Here is a 20,222-nt window from a genome sequence, read left to right on the forward strand (position 1 = left end):
CAGACAACAATGTATTGCATATGATCGATTTGATTCGCTGCTGTTATGTTGTGCAATTGGTCCAAGAATGTAAGTATGAGTGCTGTGTTGTAAGGGCCCATATGGGCATGGCGGTGGAGGACCCCATTCTGTGTAATGGCTGCACAGAGTGTTATATTACCCCCACGTTGCCCTGGGACATTGACTATAGCCCTGTGGCCAATGATGTTTCTTCCCCTCCTTCGTGTTCTCGTCAGGTTGAACCCAGCCTCATCTACGTAAATGAACTCATGCTGGATCTCCTCTCCATCCATTCGTAAAACTCCCTGAAGAACAGTGTCAGGCAAAATTGTGTAGTTCAGTGTAGATCTAGTATACATATTACAGTACAGTAAAAGATTATGAGACAGTATGCAAGATCACACTGCTAAAGTGAATACATACCTCTGCATAATCATGCCGCAGTCGTTTCACCCTTTCGGAATTGCGCTCGAAAGGCACTCGATAAATTTGCTTCATTTGAATATGTTTTTTTTTTAGGATGCGTGCCAGTGTTGATGTTGAGACCTGATGGATATCGTTGAAACTGGCATGGTTATTGACAATGTTAGCTTGGAGCTGATTATAGCATTAGCTGAGTGTTATAGCATTGTTGGCCCAAACCATGTTTACTATCTCCCTCTCTTGCTGTTCTGTGAACATAGGAGGCCTTCCCCCTTGTCGTTCCTGACCCTCAATCCTATGTAGAAAAAAAAAAAACAGTATACAATAGTACAGTAATTTCACAGGAAAAGGTAACAGAAGTGCTGATACTGCATAGAATACAGTACTGTAAGCAGTTACTGAAACCGTGCAGATGTTTTTGATATGGTGATATTTTTACAATACCTATTTTCCAGTCGAAATGTTCTTATCACACTTGCCACTGTGTATCGGCTTAGATTTGGCTGTACTCGCAGTCCAGCCTCCCTCAGCGTCAGGCCGTGGTTGACAACGTGGTCAACCAGTGTTGCGCGGATCTCATTTGTCAGATTCAGTCCTCTTTGAGCACCTTCTTGTCCTCCTCTTCCTCTTCCTCTACCTCCAGCATGGCCTCCATCTCTTCCTCTTCCTCCCCTTCCTCCTTCCCGTCCTCCTCCTCGTTGTCTTACTCTTTCTCTGACTCTTTCCATTGTGCTTGAAGACCGATGAACTCACCTGCTGCTTTTTATAGTGCTTATACACCTGATTGGTGTGTCTACAATTAAGCAAACAAGTGTTTGCACACCTGATGACTGTGTTGAACCAATTGGTTGGACGGTGCGGTAATTTGACAGTCAGTGCTTTGGTATTGCAAGGAAGTGACTTCATGATAGATTTTTGTGTGTAATGTATGTTAAGTGTGTTTAGTGTTTTGCAAATCACTGTGTGTAGAGTTTTGCAACAAGTGTGAGGTTGACAATGTGCTTATAGTTGTGCAAATATGGGCTGATGTTTTGCTTCTTGAGTGCAAGGTTTTGCTAATAGTGTACTACTTTTAATTTTAGTGTGTAAGCAATCCAAAAAAACTGTAACTAAAACCAAACACTTTTGTGTTTTTGTTTCTTGAAATGAACTAAATGTTAACTGAAAAAAATATAGGAGGGATACATAAATGTTGCTACTCATTTTCATTTAGTTTTATTTAATAACTTTATGTACATAATATAATGATTATAGTAACTTAATGTAAATAACAAACTAAAACGGAACCAAAAATTATATAAAAAATAAGCTATATAGATATTAAAATATGACAAAATCACAACAGATTAAACTAACAATTTGAAAAAGGAAAATATAAAAATAAATAAAAACTAATTCAAACTTTAAATATATAAATAAGAGAAATATATATTAAAAAAATATAAATACAAAAACAAAATATTTAAAATAATTAAAAAATATAATAAAAAACTATAATAGTATCTCAGTGATGCTAAAATAACATTAGTTGTATTTGTTTTTTGCAGTGTACATGAACTGTTATGAGACACACTGTAAAAAAAACATGTTTCAACTTAAATTGCTTTAAAGGGACCTATTATGCCCCTTTTTACAAGATATAAAATAAGTCTCTGATGTCTCAAGAGCCTATGTGTGAAGTTTTAGCTCAATATACCCCACAGATATTTTTTTACAGCTTGTTAAAATTCCCACTTTTAGGGTGTGAGCCAAAACGCTCTGTATTTGAGTGCGTTGCTTTAAATGCAAATGAGCTGTTGCTCCTGGAGAAGAGGGCGGAGCTTCAAGAGCTCCAGCATTAGCAGTGCTAGCCTTTATAAATAAACATTCTACTATTAATACAAGCCTGTTATCTTTACAGAAAACTACTCTGTTTCAAAGTCAGTCATCTGATTGTACTGTGCATAATAAATTCACGTTTATGAATTACACAGACGGGGATAGCTTTAGCAATTAGCCTTACAGAGTGCCAAGAAGCTCTTTCAGAAAGACAATTTGGAAAACAAACGCATGATACTTAGCCTGGAGCTGACGTTCGTGCATGAAGCATTGGTATTAATTCCTAAACATATAGGGGGCTTTACAGATTTTTTCCGGGATATTTATTTCGAAAATGAACTTTAACCACAGTGTCCTCGGCTCAGATGGGAGGAGATTATGGAGACTATGTTCATTAGTGCATCCCAAAACACAACACAAAGCCTCTTTGGCGCTGACAGTGTATTATCTCCAGTAATGGCGGACCGCTTCTCACTCAGGGCTGTGTTTATGCTAATAGAGCAGGGAGTCACTAAAAGGCAGGACTTTTTCCCCTCGGTGACGTGAACAGAGGGAGAATCTGAAACGGCTCATCTGGAGAGACTGTTCATCATTTATTGGTTTTATAAAAAAAAAGAGTTGGTGGATTTTTAACATTATAGGCTGGTTTTCACACACTGCAGCCACACAACTGTGATCAAACACATTATAAAAATGATTTTTGCATAATAGATCCCCTTTAAATTGTAAGTTTAGTCAACTTCAGAGAAAGTTATTTAATAATATATTTGAGGGTGTTATTGTTAATGCAGCAGTGAATTTAAAGGCACCATAACAAACATCTGAGCTAAAGGAGAAGTGCCAGTCGCTCTGCGTCACTGATGGAGAGACGGATGGGTTCTAGTCTGAGTTCTGGATTCGGTGCCAGGAGGAGACAGAGCAGCTTTAAACCACCTCCAGCCATTAATATTCTTTATCTGCTGAACGAGGAGACGGTACAGAGCAAACACATGAGCTATAGGGCCCTGAGTGTGTGTGTGTGTGTGTGTGTGTGTGTGTGTGAGTGAGTGAGAGAGAGAGAGAGAGAGAGAGCGTGTGATCGTTCTATAGGCTCATTCTAAGGGATTTGTGACTCTTTAATAAATGTGACCAAACAGTGTGTGTGTGTGTGTGTGTGTGTGAGAGAGAGAGAGAGAGAGAGAGAGAGAGTGTGTGTGTGTGTGTGATCGTTCTATAGGCTCATTCTAAGGGATTTGTGGCTCTTTAATAAATGTGACCAAACAGTGTGTGTGTGTGTGTGTGTGTGTGTGTGTGAGAGAGAGAGAGAGAGAGAGAGAGAGAGAGAGAGTGTGTGTGTGTGTGATCGTTCTATAGGCTCATTCTAAGGGATTTGTGGCTCTTTAATAAATGTGACCAAACAGTGTGTGTGTGTGTGTGTGTGTGTGTGTGTGTGTGTGTGTGTGTGTGTGTGAGAGAGAGAGAGAGAGAGAGAGAGAGAGTGTGTGTGTGATCGTTCTATAGGCTCATTCTAAGGGATTTGTGGCTCTTTAATAAATGTGACCAAACAGTGTGTGTGTGTGTGTGTGTGTGTGTGTGTGTGTGTGTGTGTGAGAGAGAGAGAGAGTGTGTGTGTGTGATCGTTCTATAGGCTCATTCTAAGGGATTTGTGGCTCTTTAATAAATGTGACCAAACAGTGTGTGTGTGTGTGTGTGTGTGTGTGTGAATGATGTTGAACACTCTTTTATATGCGAGTGTTTCCCAGAGCTTCTCTTCCTCCTGCTCTCATTCTCAGGTTTCTTCTCTCTCGCAGCGCATTAAACCCTCGGCGGCCAAATCTTTCATTTAAACATCAAGAGCCATGAATGTGTCAGAATCACTCGCTTTATAAAAGCTCTTTTACTCCAGCCTTTCTTTATCGTTCCAGCACATCATATACAGCAGCCTTTGGACGCTTTCAGACACTTTTGGGCTCTTTTAAAACAAACAAACTATTTGTGGAAGTAACTTCAGGTCTTTTTTAGGTGTTTTTGCGATGGCTTTTAATCAGTGCTGTTTGCAGTGTTTGCTGAACTCTATACCTCAGGGATGAAGTTGTCTGGGATTCGTCTTATTTTAAACATGGATGTGTTCTTGACTGTTTTCACAGTTTCCGGTGTGTTTATTAGTCACAGACAGACGTCAGCATGTGGAATCGGTGGAAGTAAAGTCTGAGCACACCTCGTCTGAGGAAGTGGAAACCACTTATAATCTAATTGGGTCCATTTTTCATTCAGGACTCTTGATTTTCAGACATGCAGATGTGTATTAATGAAGTGTTGAGATGAATCAATCTAATGCAGTTTACAGGTCTGCTTGCTTACTTACTTTACTTTTGTCATTTAGCAGACGCTTTTGTCCAAAGCGACTTACAAATAAGAAAAAGTAACTAAAACTAAAAGTTACAACTCTATAAATACTATCTACCCACATATTTAAGAAAATAAAGAAATTAAATAAAATTAACACATGCATATAACAACATTTCAATAATAAATATATAAATGAATAAACTAAAATAAAAAGTGATACTGTGTATACTGTGTGGAAAGTGATATGGTGTGTGGAAGCAAAGTCAGTCTGAAAGCAGTTAGTCAGTGAATTATTAGACTGTTTTCTGTTTTATTTTGTGAGATGCCTAAAATCTGCTCTCAGACGCCACAACATGGTACATCTGATAAGCAAGAGAGTATTTACCATATACGTGACCCTGGAGCACAAAAGCAGTCATCAGTAACACAGGTATATTTGTAGCAATAGCCAACAATACCTTGTATGGATCAAAATTATACATTTCTCTTTTATGCCAAAAATCATTAGGATATTAAGATCATGTTCCATGAAGATATTTAGTAAATTTCCTACCGTAAATATTATATCAAAACTTAATTTTTGATTAGTAATATGCATTGCTAAGAACTTCATTTGGACAACTTTAAAGGAGATTTTAGTTTTTTTGTGGTCCAAGGTCACATATACTTTATTTTTACTATATATAAAATTGCAAAATTTTACATGATAATGTAGTTATAAATATATTGATATAACTTAATTTATATAATTGTATTTACATATTTAATTTAATATATTTAAATAATAATATACATTCGTGTGTGTGTGTGTGTAAACAATGTACGTGCAATTTATACAATGATTTTATTATTTAATTTTATATTAAGTGTATTTTATTATTGTATTTATACATAAAAGTTACAGTAAGTTGTATTTTTTGAAAATAAAAAAAGTGACATTTTATTTTTACATTTATAGCAGAACAAAGTTGTTTAATTGTTTTATAAAGGTTTGTGGTATGATTTAGGCAGTGTACAGTATTTGTTGATGTGCTATAGAAATAAATGTGATTGATTATGAGTGTTTGATTGATGTGTTCGAGAGAAGGAAGCGTTTGTGAGCCTGCAGTCTTTGTTCTTCCTGAGTCTCTCCAAACACACAGTTAATAAAGCAGTAACAGGGCAACAGATCCGCTCTCGCTCAAACATCTCATCCCAGAGTGCACTGCAGCTTTATTGACCATCTCTCTCTCTCTCTCTGTGCATCTGAAGCGGTTCAGAGTTTAGTTTGGAGTAAATAAACTGCCCTGTATATTCACCTCCCATTCATCCTCACTACTCCACTGAGAATCTCAACATCCACTTTACATGTTAAAAATGCAGAACATTTTCTTGCAGCGTTTCTCATTGTCATTAGAATTAACTTCATATGAAGTCTATGCTGAGTCATCATGTGCTTTCAGTGATATGAGCCACACCAGGGTTATTATAGTTTACTAAAACCATAAAAAACAACCTTTTCATTACTTAAAGTAAACTCTAATTAAAATAAAATCTGAAAAACATTAAACTTATTTTATTTCAGCTAGTTTCTAAAGCAACATCTCTCATTCCAATAAATAATATACACACACACATATATATATACATATATATATACACACACACATACATATATATATATATATATATATAAATAAAAGTGCTGTCAAACAATTAATCGCATCCAAAATAAATGTTTTTGTTTACATTATATATGTATGGGTACTGTGTATATATATATATATACACATACATGCATGTGTTTGTATTTATATATACATAATAAATATACACAGTATACACACATTATGTAAAAAAAAAAACTTATTTTGAATGTGATTAATCTTGATTAATTGTTCGACAGCACAATTTTATAATTTATTTAAATTATTTTATATTATAATTTTATTTGTTATTTGTTTTCACTGTTATTTTGGATGCTATTTTTGAGTTTGACTTTTATAATGGATGTGATTAATCGTTTGACAGTCCTTATATGTATATAAATTTGATATAAGTAGCAATTTATATAAAAATAATATCTAAACAGCTCAAATTAAAAAGTGAAATAATAATAAAAAAATAGACATTTTAAAAATATATACATAAAATAACAGCAATACACAACAGAACCACTAAAACTAACTAAAATGAAAACTAATTCAACATATTTATAATAGTGTCTCAATAACACACATGCAGCAGGTCAGTATAATGTGGCTCATAAGCGGCTTACGCGACTCCATATGTTTGTGAGTTTGTGAGTTTACAGCTGAATTAAGATGCAGCACACGCTTGAATGACTTCCAGAGCGAGAACCGGGACATCCATCGCTGATCTCTGAGTGACTACAGCCACAGAATCAGAACCATAAATTAAATGTAATAAATTATATTTAGATTATGGATTATGTATAAATCTCAATTAAAAAAATAAAAAGACTCTTATGACTGGTTTTGTGGTCCAGGGTCACATATGCAAAACACCTCACATCTCTTACAAAATGAAGCACTGCATTGAAAATATCACAAACATCTCAAAAGCACACATTTGCAAACACCTTTGCCATAATATTAATTCCTGTTAGATTTGAGTGCGTTGCATTGAGAATTGCATGTTGTGTTTTGCAAAAAGTGTTTAATGAAATTGAAAACTGAGTCAAAGGCTGAGAATTAGTGTCTGGTTTTGTAGATCTGGTTTGTGCTTCTGCTGTTTGAGTGACAGCTTTCAGAAACTGTGACAAGGAGAGAGTTTGTGTGGAAGCAGCTGAAAAAACACTGTAATGCTTATTTCAAGTAATGCAAATTTTTTGGTTTTAGTTAATGATAATAACTGGCTGAAGCATGCTCTTAAAGTGATACTCTGTGTTTCTTTGTGGATTGTGGGAGGAAAGTAACCTTAATCTGTCACTGCATCCGGTGAGGAGTTTAGCATCATAGATAGCTGCATTGTGTTTCTCTCTCTCTGTCTCACACACACACACACACACACACACACACACAACACACACTCGCACGAGTCCTTCAGTTCATAATCTAATCTGAAGTCAGACGAGGACAGTGCTGGACACAAGTGAAACTGACCTGATGTGACCCGTGTGTGTGTGTGTCTGTCATTTTTCACCTCAAAATCAAAAGAAAAGATTACTATATTTTGCATAAAGAAAAAGCCTATTTTTTTAGACTTTAAGATGTTTATATTGTTGAATCATTTCCATTTATCCTGCAGAAATGTGCATTACTCTAATGCAAGAAAAACACGGATTTAAATTGTAAAAGCATTTATACAATGGTACTTTTTGTAATGATTCACTTTATGACGATTACAATTAAAATGATATGAATGCGGTAATATTTCACTGTAATTTGGTTAACAAAAGAGAATAATCGACTGAAAATAGTGAACGAATTTGGGAGTAAATGTGAGAAACCATCATAAATAATTTCACTTCTACACTTTAAAAAGCAATTTTTTGAAGTTAAAAATAAAAATAAAAAGATTTTTAAAATATGTTTTACAAGAAAATGTTTTTTTCTGATTCAGAATTTGACATTTAATTCAGTGTCCTACATGCCATTTCTTTGCAATTGTTTGTGAAATATACTCCGGCAATTTCTGAGCATTTCAAACTTTTTTCAGTTTATAAATAACATTCGGTTTCCTTGAAATACAAGAGCATTTCATCATTTCTTTTGATGTTCTGGTGAACCCTGAGCTGCACATGTTCTGCTCATGAGACTCTTTTGTGTGTTTAATTGGATTCATCGGTTTTCCTGTAACTGCAGTAAATATGACAGAAAGAAATAAACAGAAACAGAGAGAAACTAACATTCAGAGCCCAACACATCTGCAGATCTTCACACTGTCCTGCCACGCTCACATCATTATAATCATTGCAGTTATTAGTGTTCACCGTCTGTTTGATTGTGTAATTTGTAACTAACTGCATGACTCTTACTGTACATTTCCATCATAGTCACCACTAATAACCTACTCCTGAATATAATGTAGAAACTTGACATTTTCTGTAAAACTGCTTTTCAACGATTTGTATTGTGAAAAGTGCTATACAAATAAACTTAAATTGAATTGTAGTTTGAGAGCTGTGTGATTATGGGGAGTTTTGGGGTGATTTACTGATGATCAAACCGCAGCAGGGCCGCCTCACACAAACACACACATTCTGAGCTGAACTGCTGTCAGGTCTGAGCTTCATGTGCAGGTCTCCTCCAAACACTCACCCAAGCTCCTGCTCGTAAACAGGCAGTGACGTCACTTCCTGTAATCAGAGAGGAAGTGGCTGGATCTGGTCCAGCAGAATCCTGGAGAACAGGAGCAGATCCTGAAACAATGCAGCTCTGATTTCACTCACAAACACCCAGAAACACAAGCTTTTAGGACTGTGAGATATGAAATATTCAGGATTTTAGGTTCTAATCAATAGTTCAGCTCAGCTAACAGGATGTTCTGGCAAGGTTCTCTCAAAGTCATGAACAAACGTTCTTCAAATAACATGAACAGAACGTTTGTTCAGAGTTGTCTGGTCTTTAGTAACCATCTCAGAATGTTAGCACAAACATCATTTATACAGCGTTCATGGAACTTGTTTTATGAAACATTTTAGTTGGACGTTCACGTAATAGATCACATTTGTCCCAGATATCAAATTTAGGTTATAGAAATATTTCAAAATAATGTTCCCACAATGTTTTTAAAACATTGAAAAGCCCAATTTTCTTGTTGTGATAACATTATTTAAAGGTTACTAAAACAATTTTTACGACATTCTGCTGACCTTTTTAACCAAAATATGTTATTTGAATGTTTATTTTTAATATTCTTAGAACATTATTATTTTTTTTTGGATTATAACATTATTTAAAGGTTACAAAACCATTCTTAGAATGCTCGTCAAGTTCAAATAACATCATAAGGACATTCCAAGTTGATCTCAGAATGTTTTCTCTCAATGTTACAAGAATGTGTAAACAGTATTTTAAGAACGTTTTCCTAACATTTGTATAACTCTTAAAAAACGTTGTGATAAAGTTCCCCGTTTTCCTTTTCTCCGATGTATGCATCCAAGCAAAAACTTTTTTTTTTTACACATTTAAAAAAATGAAAATGTTTTGGACATTCTGAACATTTGAACATTTAAAAGTAACATTTTAATTACTTAATAGGAACCTTCTCAGAACTTATTTAACTCTCTCTTAAACAGTTATAAAGTGATGAATTTCTTAGTAAAACAGAATATTACTCTAAATGTTGAACAGTAGAAAAATTACACGGTCAAGGAAATGCATAATTCAAAATACAGGTAAAACACCTGTGAATAATCAATATGGAAAAGAGTGTAGTTGATATTGATTGATTTAGGCCTTTATATAGTGCTTTATTGTGCATTGCTGTGAACCCAAAGCACTTTACAATCATATGAGAGGTCTCTCCTCATCCACTCCGCAAACATTAGTGGTTTCGCAGGGTTTGTGTGCCACAGGTGTAAATGTTGGCAATACAAATGAAATTGTTTGTCTTGCAACTGGACGTATTAAATCGGAGACAGACAGATGAAGAGAGATTTTGATGTGCAGGAACACAGATCTGAACTGATCACATTAACCGGATCAGACGTCTGATTACTGATGAGTAATGGAGACCTGTCATGTTCACACATACCTGCGTCTGTCTGTCTGTGTGTGTGTGTGTGTGTGTGTGTGTGTGTGAGTCAGTGTCTGCGACACTCTGCTGATTCTTCAAAACACACTCCATCAATATGAGTAATCAATACAGAGGTTAGACCGCTGCGTCTCACTGCTTTTTCCATCGTCTTGAGCATGAGTGTGACATTTGTAAGACTACGTGTCAAGTTAAAAACTTCAGTTATTAAAGTGTAAATGTTCTTCATTTTTGTAATGTCTGTCAAGGTTTCTTGCACCAAAAATAGCTGTAAATTATTTGCACATCATCATTCATTAAAGCAGCTGAAGTTTCTGAATGCTGAATAGGCTTTATTATGCAAATAAGCGTGATCATGTTAATGAGCTCATGGTTTTTTTTTTTTGGTTACATTTTACAATAAAATTTCATTCAACTTGAAGTATTATTAAATAGTATTTATTAATCTTATTTAATTTCAGCATTTACTAATGCATTTTTTAAATAAAAAGTTGTATCTGTTAATATTAATTAATGGACCTGAATTACATGGACTAACGATGAAAATACATTTAGATAAAGTAAATATGTGTGCAACAGGATTGTTTTGGTCTTAGGCTGTGTGAGACAGCAGACGTTCTCTCTGGATCCTCTCATCAGACACAGGTCACATTGTTTCAGCTCTGAATGAGACAGACACACACACTCACACACACTCACACACACACACACACACTCACACACACACACACACACAGAGACATTTCCTTATGCTCATCAGATAAATGCTAATCTGACACCATGCTAATCTCTTTGTCTTCGCAGTGAGGATGAGGCGATTAAAGCGTGTGCTAACAGCTTATTAGCATGTGTTATTAGTTACACTAATCTGCTGGAGGCCTGCAGGAACAACACGCTCTGAAAAACGCCTCACATTGCTTGCAGGCCAGGGGAAAATCTGCAGCCATTTTTCTTCTCTCTGCCTTTTGTTTTTACGAGCAGGATTTTCTGCCGCGCTGTAGAAGTGAACAATGTTATCAGAGGCTGAGTTTATGCACGGAGCAAATTCATTTTAATCACGTTCATTCGTGGCGAGAGGGGGCAGATGTTTGAATCACTTTACCCCTCGGTGCTTCTTGTCATCTGCTAGTCATTTAACACAATCTCCTCAGACCCATCGGACTGCTTCTCGTCACTGCGGCCTGATTTCTGCTGAAAGTAGCATTCTTTCTGTTTTAAACAGCAGGATTGCATCTGTAAAGCGTGCCGCCCCCTGCAACGATCCCTGTATATTTAAAGATTCCTGAGTGTGTGAGACGCAGTGAGTCAGAGATTAGCGCTGGACAGATGGTACCGACTCCAGCTCGGGATTTCAGCAGAGATGTTTCAGATGGAGAAGTTAATCTGTGCTGCTAGAATATCAAACCATCTGTGTTTAATGAGTTAAGAGGGTCCAAACTCAACTCGTCACACCTGCCAAAGCCCAGTGATTCTTAGCAGTCATCAAACTGTATTTAAGTTATAAAACAAGTTAATTTATTTAGATCTTTAATGACTTGAGACTTTTTTTAGGTTTGCATTCATTTCAAATTTTCTCTCATCAATGTTCTTCTGTTTTCTGCTATAAATGTTTTTCGTGTTGTTTTTTTTATATATATATATATATATATATATATATATATATATATATATATATATATATATATATATATATATATATATATATATATATATATATATATAGAATGTTGAGTTTTGAATTTTGTGTTTTTGAAAATTCAGTTTTGATTTTAGTTAGTTTTGCCTTGGCTACTAGCTGAAATAAAATGATATAAATATTTTTTTCATTTAATGTTTATTTTATTTAAAGTAGCAAAATAGTTTTTTAATTAGTTTAGTTTTAATTAACTAACCCACAATCATGCAGGTCATTGTGTCTCTTTCATATTTGAGATAAGACTGAATAAAACTATCTAAAACAAAAATCATAAATTTGTTCCTAATATTTTTTTTATTATTATTGTACATTTTGGTGGCATATTCCTCATGAGTGGGTGTTTAAAGAATTCGATTAAATTTTGATGGTAAATCTTTCTCTAAGGTAAAGACGTGAATTTTGACAGAAATTTTGGTAACACTTTACTTAAAGCCTGTATGTATAATGCATTATAAAGAGTTATTAAGGGGTACACTGTAAAAAAAATCAACAGTTGAGAAAACCTAAAGGTTTAAGACAACCATCTTCAGGAGATTTGAGTTCTCAATTTTTTGTTGTATAAAATGAAAACAACAAGTTGAGAAAACTGTGGTTACAATTATTCATGAGATTGTACAATGCATAATTAATACATTGAAACATTAAAGAAAACATTACTTTTATAATGCATTATACATAAAGGCTTTAAGTAAAGTGTTACGTAATTTTTCTGTAGGAGACGTTTGTGTGTGTCTGATTTAAATCACTCATTTGTTTACATCAGTGAGTGTCAGACTCTCATTCTTACTCTTTATGATGTTACAACTTCTAACAAAGTTACCAGCAAACTAGCGCGTAATGTATTATTTGCAAGCCAATCTCTTACAGTTGGCACTTGGCGAGTGTTAATTTTGGACCCTGGAATTTAGTCAGATTAACATGTGCAACACAGACTCATTTCTGCTTCACACACATATATAGATGAACTTTCTCCTGTGTTTGTAGGAACGCCATCTCTAAGCAGTTCTGGTACCGTAATGGTGCTGGTTGGTGATGTGAATGATAATATTCCATCATTCAGCTCAATGTCTTTCCACACAACCATTCCTGAAGATGCGCCCACCGGAACGGACGTCTTGTTGCTCAACAGCTCAGATGCTGATGTAGGACTCAATGGAGTGATCAGGTACGGCACACATACACAATACTATACATTGAAGTCAAAATTCAAAAGTATAGTCTCTTTTTGATTGGGAGACATTTTTTTGTAATTTTGTCCTCAAACTTTTAGCGACACACACACACACACACTACCTGTTAGTCATGTATCTCTTAAGTGCCCCTGCATGAGCTCACGTGGGGGCAACATGTTCCACTTTCCTAAACACATGCTAATGAGGATGATAATGAATTATGACAGACAGATCAGAGCCCAGTGGGGGGCAGCGGGACAGTGAGGGGCTTCGGTTCTTAATTCACAGAACCAGCTTTATGCATCGACACAACATCATAATTCTCACCGATCTTGAACTGGCGTGAGGCGGACGATGCGTGACTGTGGGTGATGTTGTTGTCTTTTCACCAGGGTTGTTTTTCACACTTTGTTCTGTAATTTGTGGAATTCCTGTCTCACTCTCTGAATTTGCCATGTGTGCATGTTACTGTCAGAATGAGTTTGTGTCACGGGCCCCGAAAATGAACCTCACTAAAACTCAAAGCAGCATGGGAACGGCTCAAATCGGGTGTTTTTACTGATGCACAGCTGAGAAAACATGCTGCGGGAATTATGAAAGGATTGGAAAGATGAATGAAGAATTAATCTTCCTGCCACCCATATGATAAGATACTTGGCGAATAGACTTCTGAATTCTTTCTTAGGAGGAATGTTTCTTGGAGCAGGTGTCGACACTCTGCAGACTGAAATATGTAGCTTTCCTGTAGTTTATTGCCAAGGCCATGGGTTTGTTTCCAGGCAAAGCAGGCACTGATAATATGTGTACCTTGAATACAATGTTAGTCACTTGGAATGTGACCCTGGACCACAAAACCAGTCATAAGTGTTTAAACATAATCTGAAAGCTAAATACATAAGTATTCCATTTATGCATGGTTTGTTAGGATAGGACAATATTTGTCTGAGATAACAACTATTTGAAAATCTGGAATCTAAGGGTGCAAAAGAAAATCTAAATATTGAGAATAGCCTTTAAAGTTGTCCAAATTAAGTTCTTAGTAATGCATATTACTAATCAAAAATTAAGTTTTTATATATTTATAGTAGGAAATTTACAAAATATCTTCATGGAACATGATCTTTACTTAATATCCTAATGATTATTGGTATAAAAGACAAAATTATCATTTTGACACATACCATGTATTGATGGCTGTTGCTACAAATATATCCATATGATATACTTATGACTGGTTTTGTGGTCCTAGGTCACAAATGTGTGTGCGTAGTTGACAGATAGCATTGTTTGGTCTCCATGTACAAATTGTTGTGTTTGTGATTTACAGTTACAGTCTCAGTGGTGGGGACGGTCAGTTCTCCATCAACCCTGCCACTGGCCTGATCATCACCAGCTCCTTGCTGGATCGAGAGGCACGGGCGAGTTACCAGCTGCTGGTGGTGGCATCGGATGGTGGACAGCCCACACCGCTATCCAGCTCTGCCACAGTGTCTGTGGTTGTGGCCGACATCAATGATAACCCTCCACGGTTTCACCATCATCCATATGTTACACACATACCTGCTTCTACTTCCACAGGTGTGTCCTCTATGGCAGGGGTTCATGGTTTCATTGGGTTTTGGTCTGTCTGATCAGTGTCTAATCACTTCTGTTCTGTTTTTTTGCAGGCTCACTGGTCTTTGCGGTCACAGTAACAGATGAAGACTCTGGCTCGAATGCTCAACTTCACTATTCGCTCACTGGACGCAATTCAGAAAAGTTCAGGATAGACCCCATCAGAGGTGCCATCACTGCCAATGAAAAACTCACAGGAAGTTCAGAGGTCACCTTCACGGTCCATGTAAAAGATGGAGGCACCAATCCCAAAACAGACAGCACAACTGTCACGGTTCGCTTTGTTACTGGAGGAGACTTCCCCCATATTAGAATTAAGGAGAAATCCTTCACCTTCCCAGAAAACCAACCCACCAACACTGTTGTGACTAAGGTGACCGGATCTTCACCCAGGGCAGGTTCTTTATCGTACTACATTGCAAGCGGAAACCTGGACAATGCATTCCACGTAGATCAACTTTCAGGAGAGCTGTCTATCAAAAAGCCTCTGGACTATGAGAATATTGAGAAGTACGTCTTGTGGATAGAGGCCCGTGACCAAGGCTTTCCCCCTTATTCAGCCTATGAGAAAGTAGAGATCGCAGTTCTGGACGTTAACGACAACCATCCTACTTTTGAGCAAGAGCCGTTTCACGCTGAGATTTTAGAAAGCCTCTCACCTCAACGTGTGCTTATAGTGTCAGCATTTGACCAGGACAGTGGACCAAACGGGCAACTGGAATATGCCATCATTGAAGGCAACAAAGAAAACAGCTTCAGCATCAACAGGGCAACTGGTGAAATCCGTACAACACGACCACTGGATCGAGAGAAGGTCGCTCAGTATGCTTTGAGAGTGAAGGCGACGGATAGAGGCAGCCCTCCTAAAAGCACGGCAGTGAAGGTCTTAATCAACGTGCTGGATGTCAATGATAACGCTCCCAGATTCTCCAAAATCTTCAGTGCCACTGTACCTGAAAATGCACCAGTGGGCTTCACGGTTACTCGAGTAACCACCACCGATGAAGATGCAGGAGCTAACGCTATAAGCCAATACTCCATTAGCGATGCAAGTCTTCCCTTCATTATCCACCCCAGCACAGGAGACATCACCATCAGTAGGCCGCTGAACAGAGAGGACACGGACCACTATATTGCCAAAGTCTCAGCACACGATTCAGGATGGACTGTTAGCACAGACGTCACAATATTTGTGACAGATGTGAATGATAACGCTCCAAGATTTAGCAAGTCGTCATATTACCTGGACTATCCTGAGCTGACAGAGGTCGGATCCATTGTGACTCAAGTCTCTGCCACAGATCCTGACGAAGGTTTCAATGGTAAAATATTTTACTTCATCAGATCTCAAACAGAGTACTTCCGAATCAACTCCAGCTCTGGTGAGATCTTTGTTAAACAGCAGCTCAGGTATCAAAACTCCAGTGGCCACAGTAATGTCAATGTGAACCGTCATAGTTTCATTGTCACCGCTTCAGACCGAGGCATCAGGCCACTCATGAGCGAAACTACAGTTATCATAAATGTAGTTGACAGCAATGATAGCCCACCCACGTTTGAATCTTCCATTTACTTTACCCCTGTCACTAAAAGCGTAAAGGTCGGCACCAGACTAATCAAAGTCACAGCCCATGATCACAAGGACTTTGGCCTGAACTCAGAAATAGAGTATGCGGTATCTGGAGGCAACAGTTCCAACAAGTTCCGCTTGGATAAACAAACTGGATCAGTCACAGTAGCGTCCTCACTCACCGCAGACACAAATAAAGTTTACCTGCTTGAAATAACAGCAAGTGACAAAGGGAACCCTCCTCTGTCCGCTAAGACAACAGTCAAAATAGCTGTTACAGAAGAGAACCATCATACTCCAGAGTTTTCACAGAACCAAGTAACAGTCACCGTGTCTGAAGGTCTGACTGTCGGCACAGCCATCCGCACACTTTCAGCACGAGATAAGGACAAGGACAAACAAATGAACGGCCTGGTTATGTACAACATCTCCTCTGGTAATGACGATGGCTTGTTTTCAATTCACATTCAAACGGGTGTTTTATCCCTAGCAAAGCCACTGGATTACGAGACAAAACAGAAGCATGAACTCAGAGTTTCTGCAACAGATGGCGGGTGGATTGCCAAGACAAGCTATGTTACAGTTAATGTCCTAGTTACTGATGTAAATGATAACCCTCCTGTGTTTGACCCTGTTGAGTACTTTCCAGTCGTACAGGAAAATGTCCCCAGTGGCACCACTGTGGTAAAAATGAATGCAACTGATAAAGACTCTGGGCCAAATGCCCTGATGGCATACGTCATTCAGTCATCAGACAGTGACTTGTTCATAATTGATCCCAACACAGGTATCATCACCACACAAGGTTTCCTAGACTATGAAGCTAAACAGGTGTATCACCTGACCGTCAAAGCCTTTAACGTTCCAGATGAAGAACGGTGCAGCTTCGCATATGTTAACATTCAGCTGAAAGGTGCTAATGAATATGTCCCTCGTTTTGTGTCAAAGCAGTACTACTTTGAGGTTTCAGAGGCAGCACCTAAAGGCACAGTCATTGGGGAGGTGTTTGCAAGCGACAGAGACTTGGGAGAAGATGGCATAGTGTATTACTTGATTTTTGGAAGAAGCAGAAAAAGGGGTTTTAGCATTAATAAAAAGACAGGCCAGATCTATGTCTCAGGACCACTTGACCGTGAAAAAGAAGAAAAGATTTCTCTGAAAGTCTTAGCTAAGAATGCAGGAAGCATAAGAGGGGCAGATATTGATGAGGTGCTTGTGAACATTACGATTCTGGATGCCAACGATCCCCCTGTATTCACCCAGGAGCTCTATGATGTTCAAGTGAATGAGGGACTATCCCCTGGAGGCCTGGTTACATTTGTCAGTGCTGAGGATTCGGATTCTGTCCCTAGCTGGAGCAGATTCACCTATGCCATCACTGCCAACTATGAAAAAAGTACCTTCACTATCAACTCTCAGACAGGACAGGTGTCTGTAGCATCAGAACTGGACCGAGAAACTGTCCCTGTGTACAACCTGACCGTCCTGGCAGTCGACTCGGGTTCTCCAGCTGCCACCGGCAGTGCCATTTTAATTGTGACCCTGGAGGATATTAACGATAATGGACCAACTTTGGAGTCTACAAGTGGGAAGGTGATGGAGAACCAGAGGGCAGGAACATCTGTGATGATGCTTAGTTCAAGTGATCCAGATCTTGCACCAAATCAAGGACCGTTCTCCTATAGCCTCGTCAGCACTGGAGCAGCATCTAGTTACTTCACCCTCAGTCCAACTGGAGAGCTGACCACCAGCCGAGAGATAGACCGAGAGCAGATAAGTGATTTCTACCTCTCTGTGATCATCAAAGACTCTGGTATTCCTCAGATGTCCTCGACAGGAACTGTCCACATCAAAGTCAATGATCAGAATGATAATCCCTCAGAATCTCGCTCCGTAGAGATCTACGTGCATTATTTTGGAAATATGTTCCCTGGAGGATCACTGGGGGTGGTAAAGCCACAGGATCCAGATATACAAGACACGTTCCACTGTTCTCTGACTCCACCAGCGGCTGTCCTCTTCAGCATTCCCACAGGAACCTGTGACCTCCTGTCAAACAGTCGCTCCACAGATGGCACATTTGATTTATCAGTTCGTAGCAGCGATGGTGTCCACGACGCTGTCAACAGCCATGTGCGCGTTTTCTTTATCGGATTCAATAATGCCACAGTGGACAACAGCATCCTGATACACGTCGTCTCCCAAAGTGCCAGTGACTTCCTTACCAATCACTACCTCAGTTTCCTGCGCATCGCCAATTCACAGCTAGCTGGCTTGGGCACTGGAGTCCAGATCTATGGGATGTTTGAACTAAACAACAGCACTTTCCTGATGGCAGCTGTCAAGCGGGGTCATGGGCAGTATGTCAATCCGAGTGGAGTCACCACTTTCTTCCAGAGCATCAAGGAGATTTTGCACAGACAAAGTGGAGTTAAGATTGACTCTGTGGACTATGATCCCTGTTCCCACAATCCGTGTCAAAATGGGGGAAGCTGCAAGAAGCGGCTGGGTGTTGGCCCAGACATGAAGACGGAGGAGAGTGTCCCGGTCATCCTCGTCTCAAATCGCCCCCTACAGCCATACGCTTGTAACTGCAGGCCAGGTTATGCTGGCGCCCTCTGTGAAACTGACATCGATGAGTGCCAGCCGACACCTTGCCACAATGGAGGAACTTGCCACAACTTGGTGGGCGGATTCTCTTGCTCCTGTCCAGAAGGTTTCACTGGGATGGCTTGTGAGAGGGACATCAACGAGTGCCTTTCGAACCCCTGCCAGAATGGGGCACTATGCCATAATTACCCCGGGGGCTTTAACTGCCTATGCAAATCTGGATTTGCAGGTACTGTCTGTCATCTATTTACTTTTTACCAGTAACACAACCACAGCTGTTAGGCAAGGCACATACATGCAGCTTGCACACAAGTTTGTTATTGTTTTAGGCCAAGAAAAATATTTGCTTTAAGTAATTGGAGGGGTGTTGTAACCCAAGCATACAGTGGCCATTGCCAAAAGCAGTTTGCCGTTAGGTTCACAGACTGGGAGGTATCAGCCGTGATGCAGATCAACTTGTCATGTTTACTGTAATGAAAGTAGATGATTAGATTTTCACCCTAATAAGGACACGGCCGTAAACCACCTTCAGATTTCACCTGTGCTGTGCAGTTTAACTGCTTGTATACTCTAAAGAGGTCTCTGAGTTTAAGGACCATCTGTCTTTGTTGGGTCCATTTTAAGATGGCTTAAGTCGGAAAAAAATTGTATTAGCATTTGAGTTAGGGTTTTTAAATGCAGAGATCATTTCTAAAGCTAGCTAGCTCAAGCCATTTCAGAGGTTTTAAAATCTGTAATGATGTCATAATTACAGTGACTGTAAAATCAGTTGGTGTATGAGTATGGATCTGTCTGTAATGTTTGCCTTCGAATAAGCGTCTGTGACAGCCTTAGGTTGAATCGGCTCTGTTTGGGCAGGTGTTGGCTGTAGCTTTTGGACATTGTTTTAAAAATGGAGCCGCAAACAGACGTTTTGTTTCAAGCGTCATTATGATTCTTTTTTTTATTCTGATCATAACAAATGACTGCAGTGTGTTCACATCGGAGGCCCCAGATAAATGGGGCTGCTAGAGAAATACACCTATTGACTTACAGTAGTGTGCATGCACTCTAGCTGAACCCCGCACTTCCTGTTTTGCTAGTGGTGATGGAGTTTTCGTTCTTCATGCCATTTTTCTCAGAGCGCTACATAGAGGGAGCAGAAAAGGAAAGATCTCAACTTAAGTTTATGCTTGATCATTTGTATGTCCAGTCATTCTGTTTTTGTCTTAGTCTTCAGTATATATGTGTGTTTTATATCAGCACCTCTTTTATGGGTCTCCCAGAACCAGTGCAGCTGATGCACCTTCAT

At 38.5% G+C, this 20,222-nt stretch overlaps 1 protein-coding gene across 1 annotated transcript in view; it reads left to right on the top strand.

The window, feature by feature from the left end:
* Positions 1-20,222, top strand: part of fat4 (FAT atypical cadherin 4) — a 99,993-nt gene that overhangs the window by 65,809 nt on the left and 13,962 nt on the right. Inside the window, exons 7-9 of the mRNA XM_079390216.1 lie at positions 12,950-13,130; positions 14,465-14,715; positions 14,805-19,160. Of these exons, the coding sequence (XP_079246342.1) occupies positions 12,950-13,130; positions 14,465-14,715; positions 14,805-19,160 (4,788 nt within the window). The remainder of the gene's footprint in view (positions 1-12,949; positions 13,131-14,464; positions 14,716-14,804; positions 19,161-20,222) is intronic.

The sequence above is a fragment of the Barbus barbus genome (genome assembly GCF_936440315.1).
Source record: "Barbus barbus genome assembly, chromosome: 33".
NCBI lineage: Eukaryota > Metazoa > Chordata > Actinopteri > Cypriniformes > Cyprinidae > Barbus > Barbus barbus.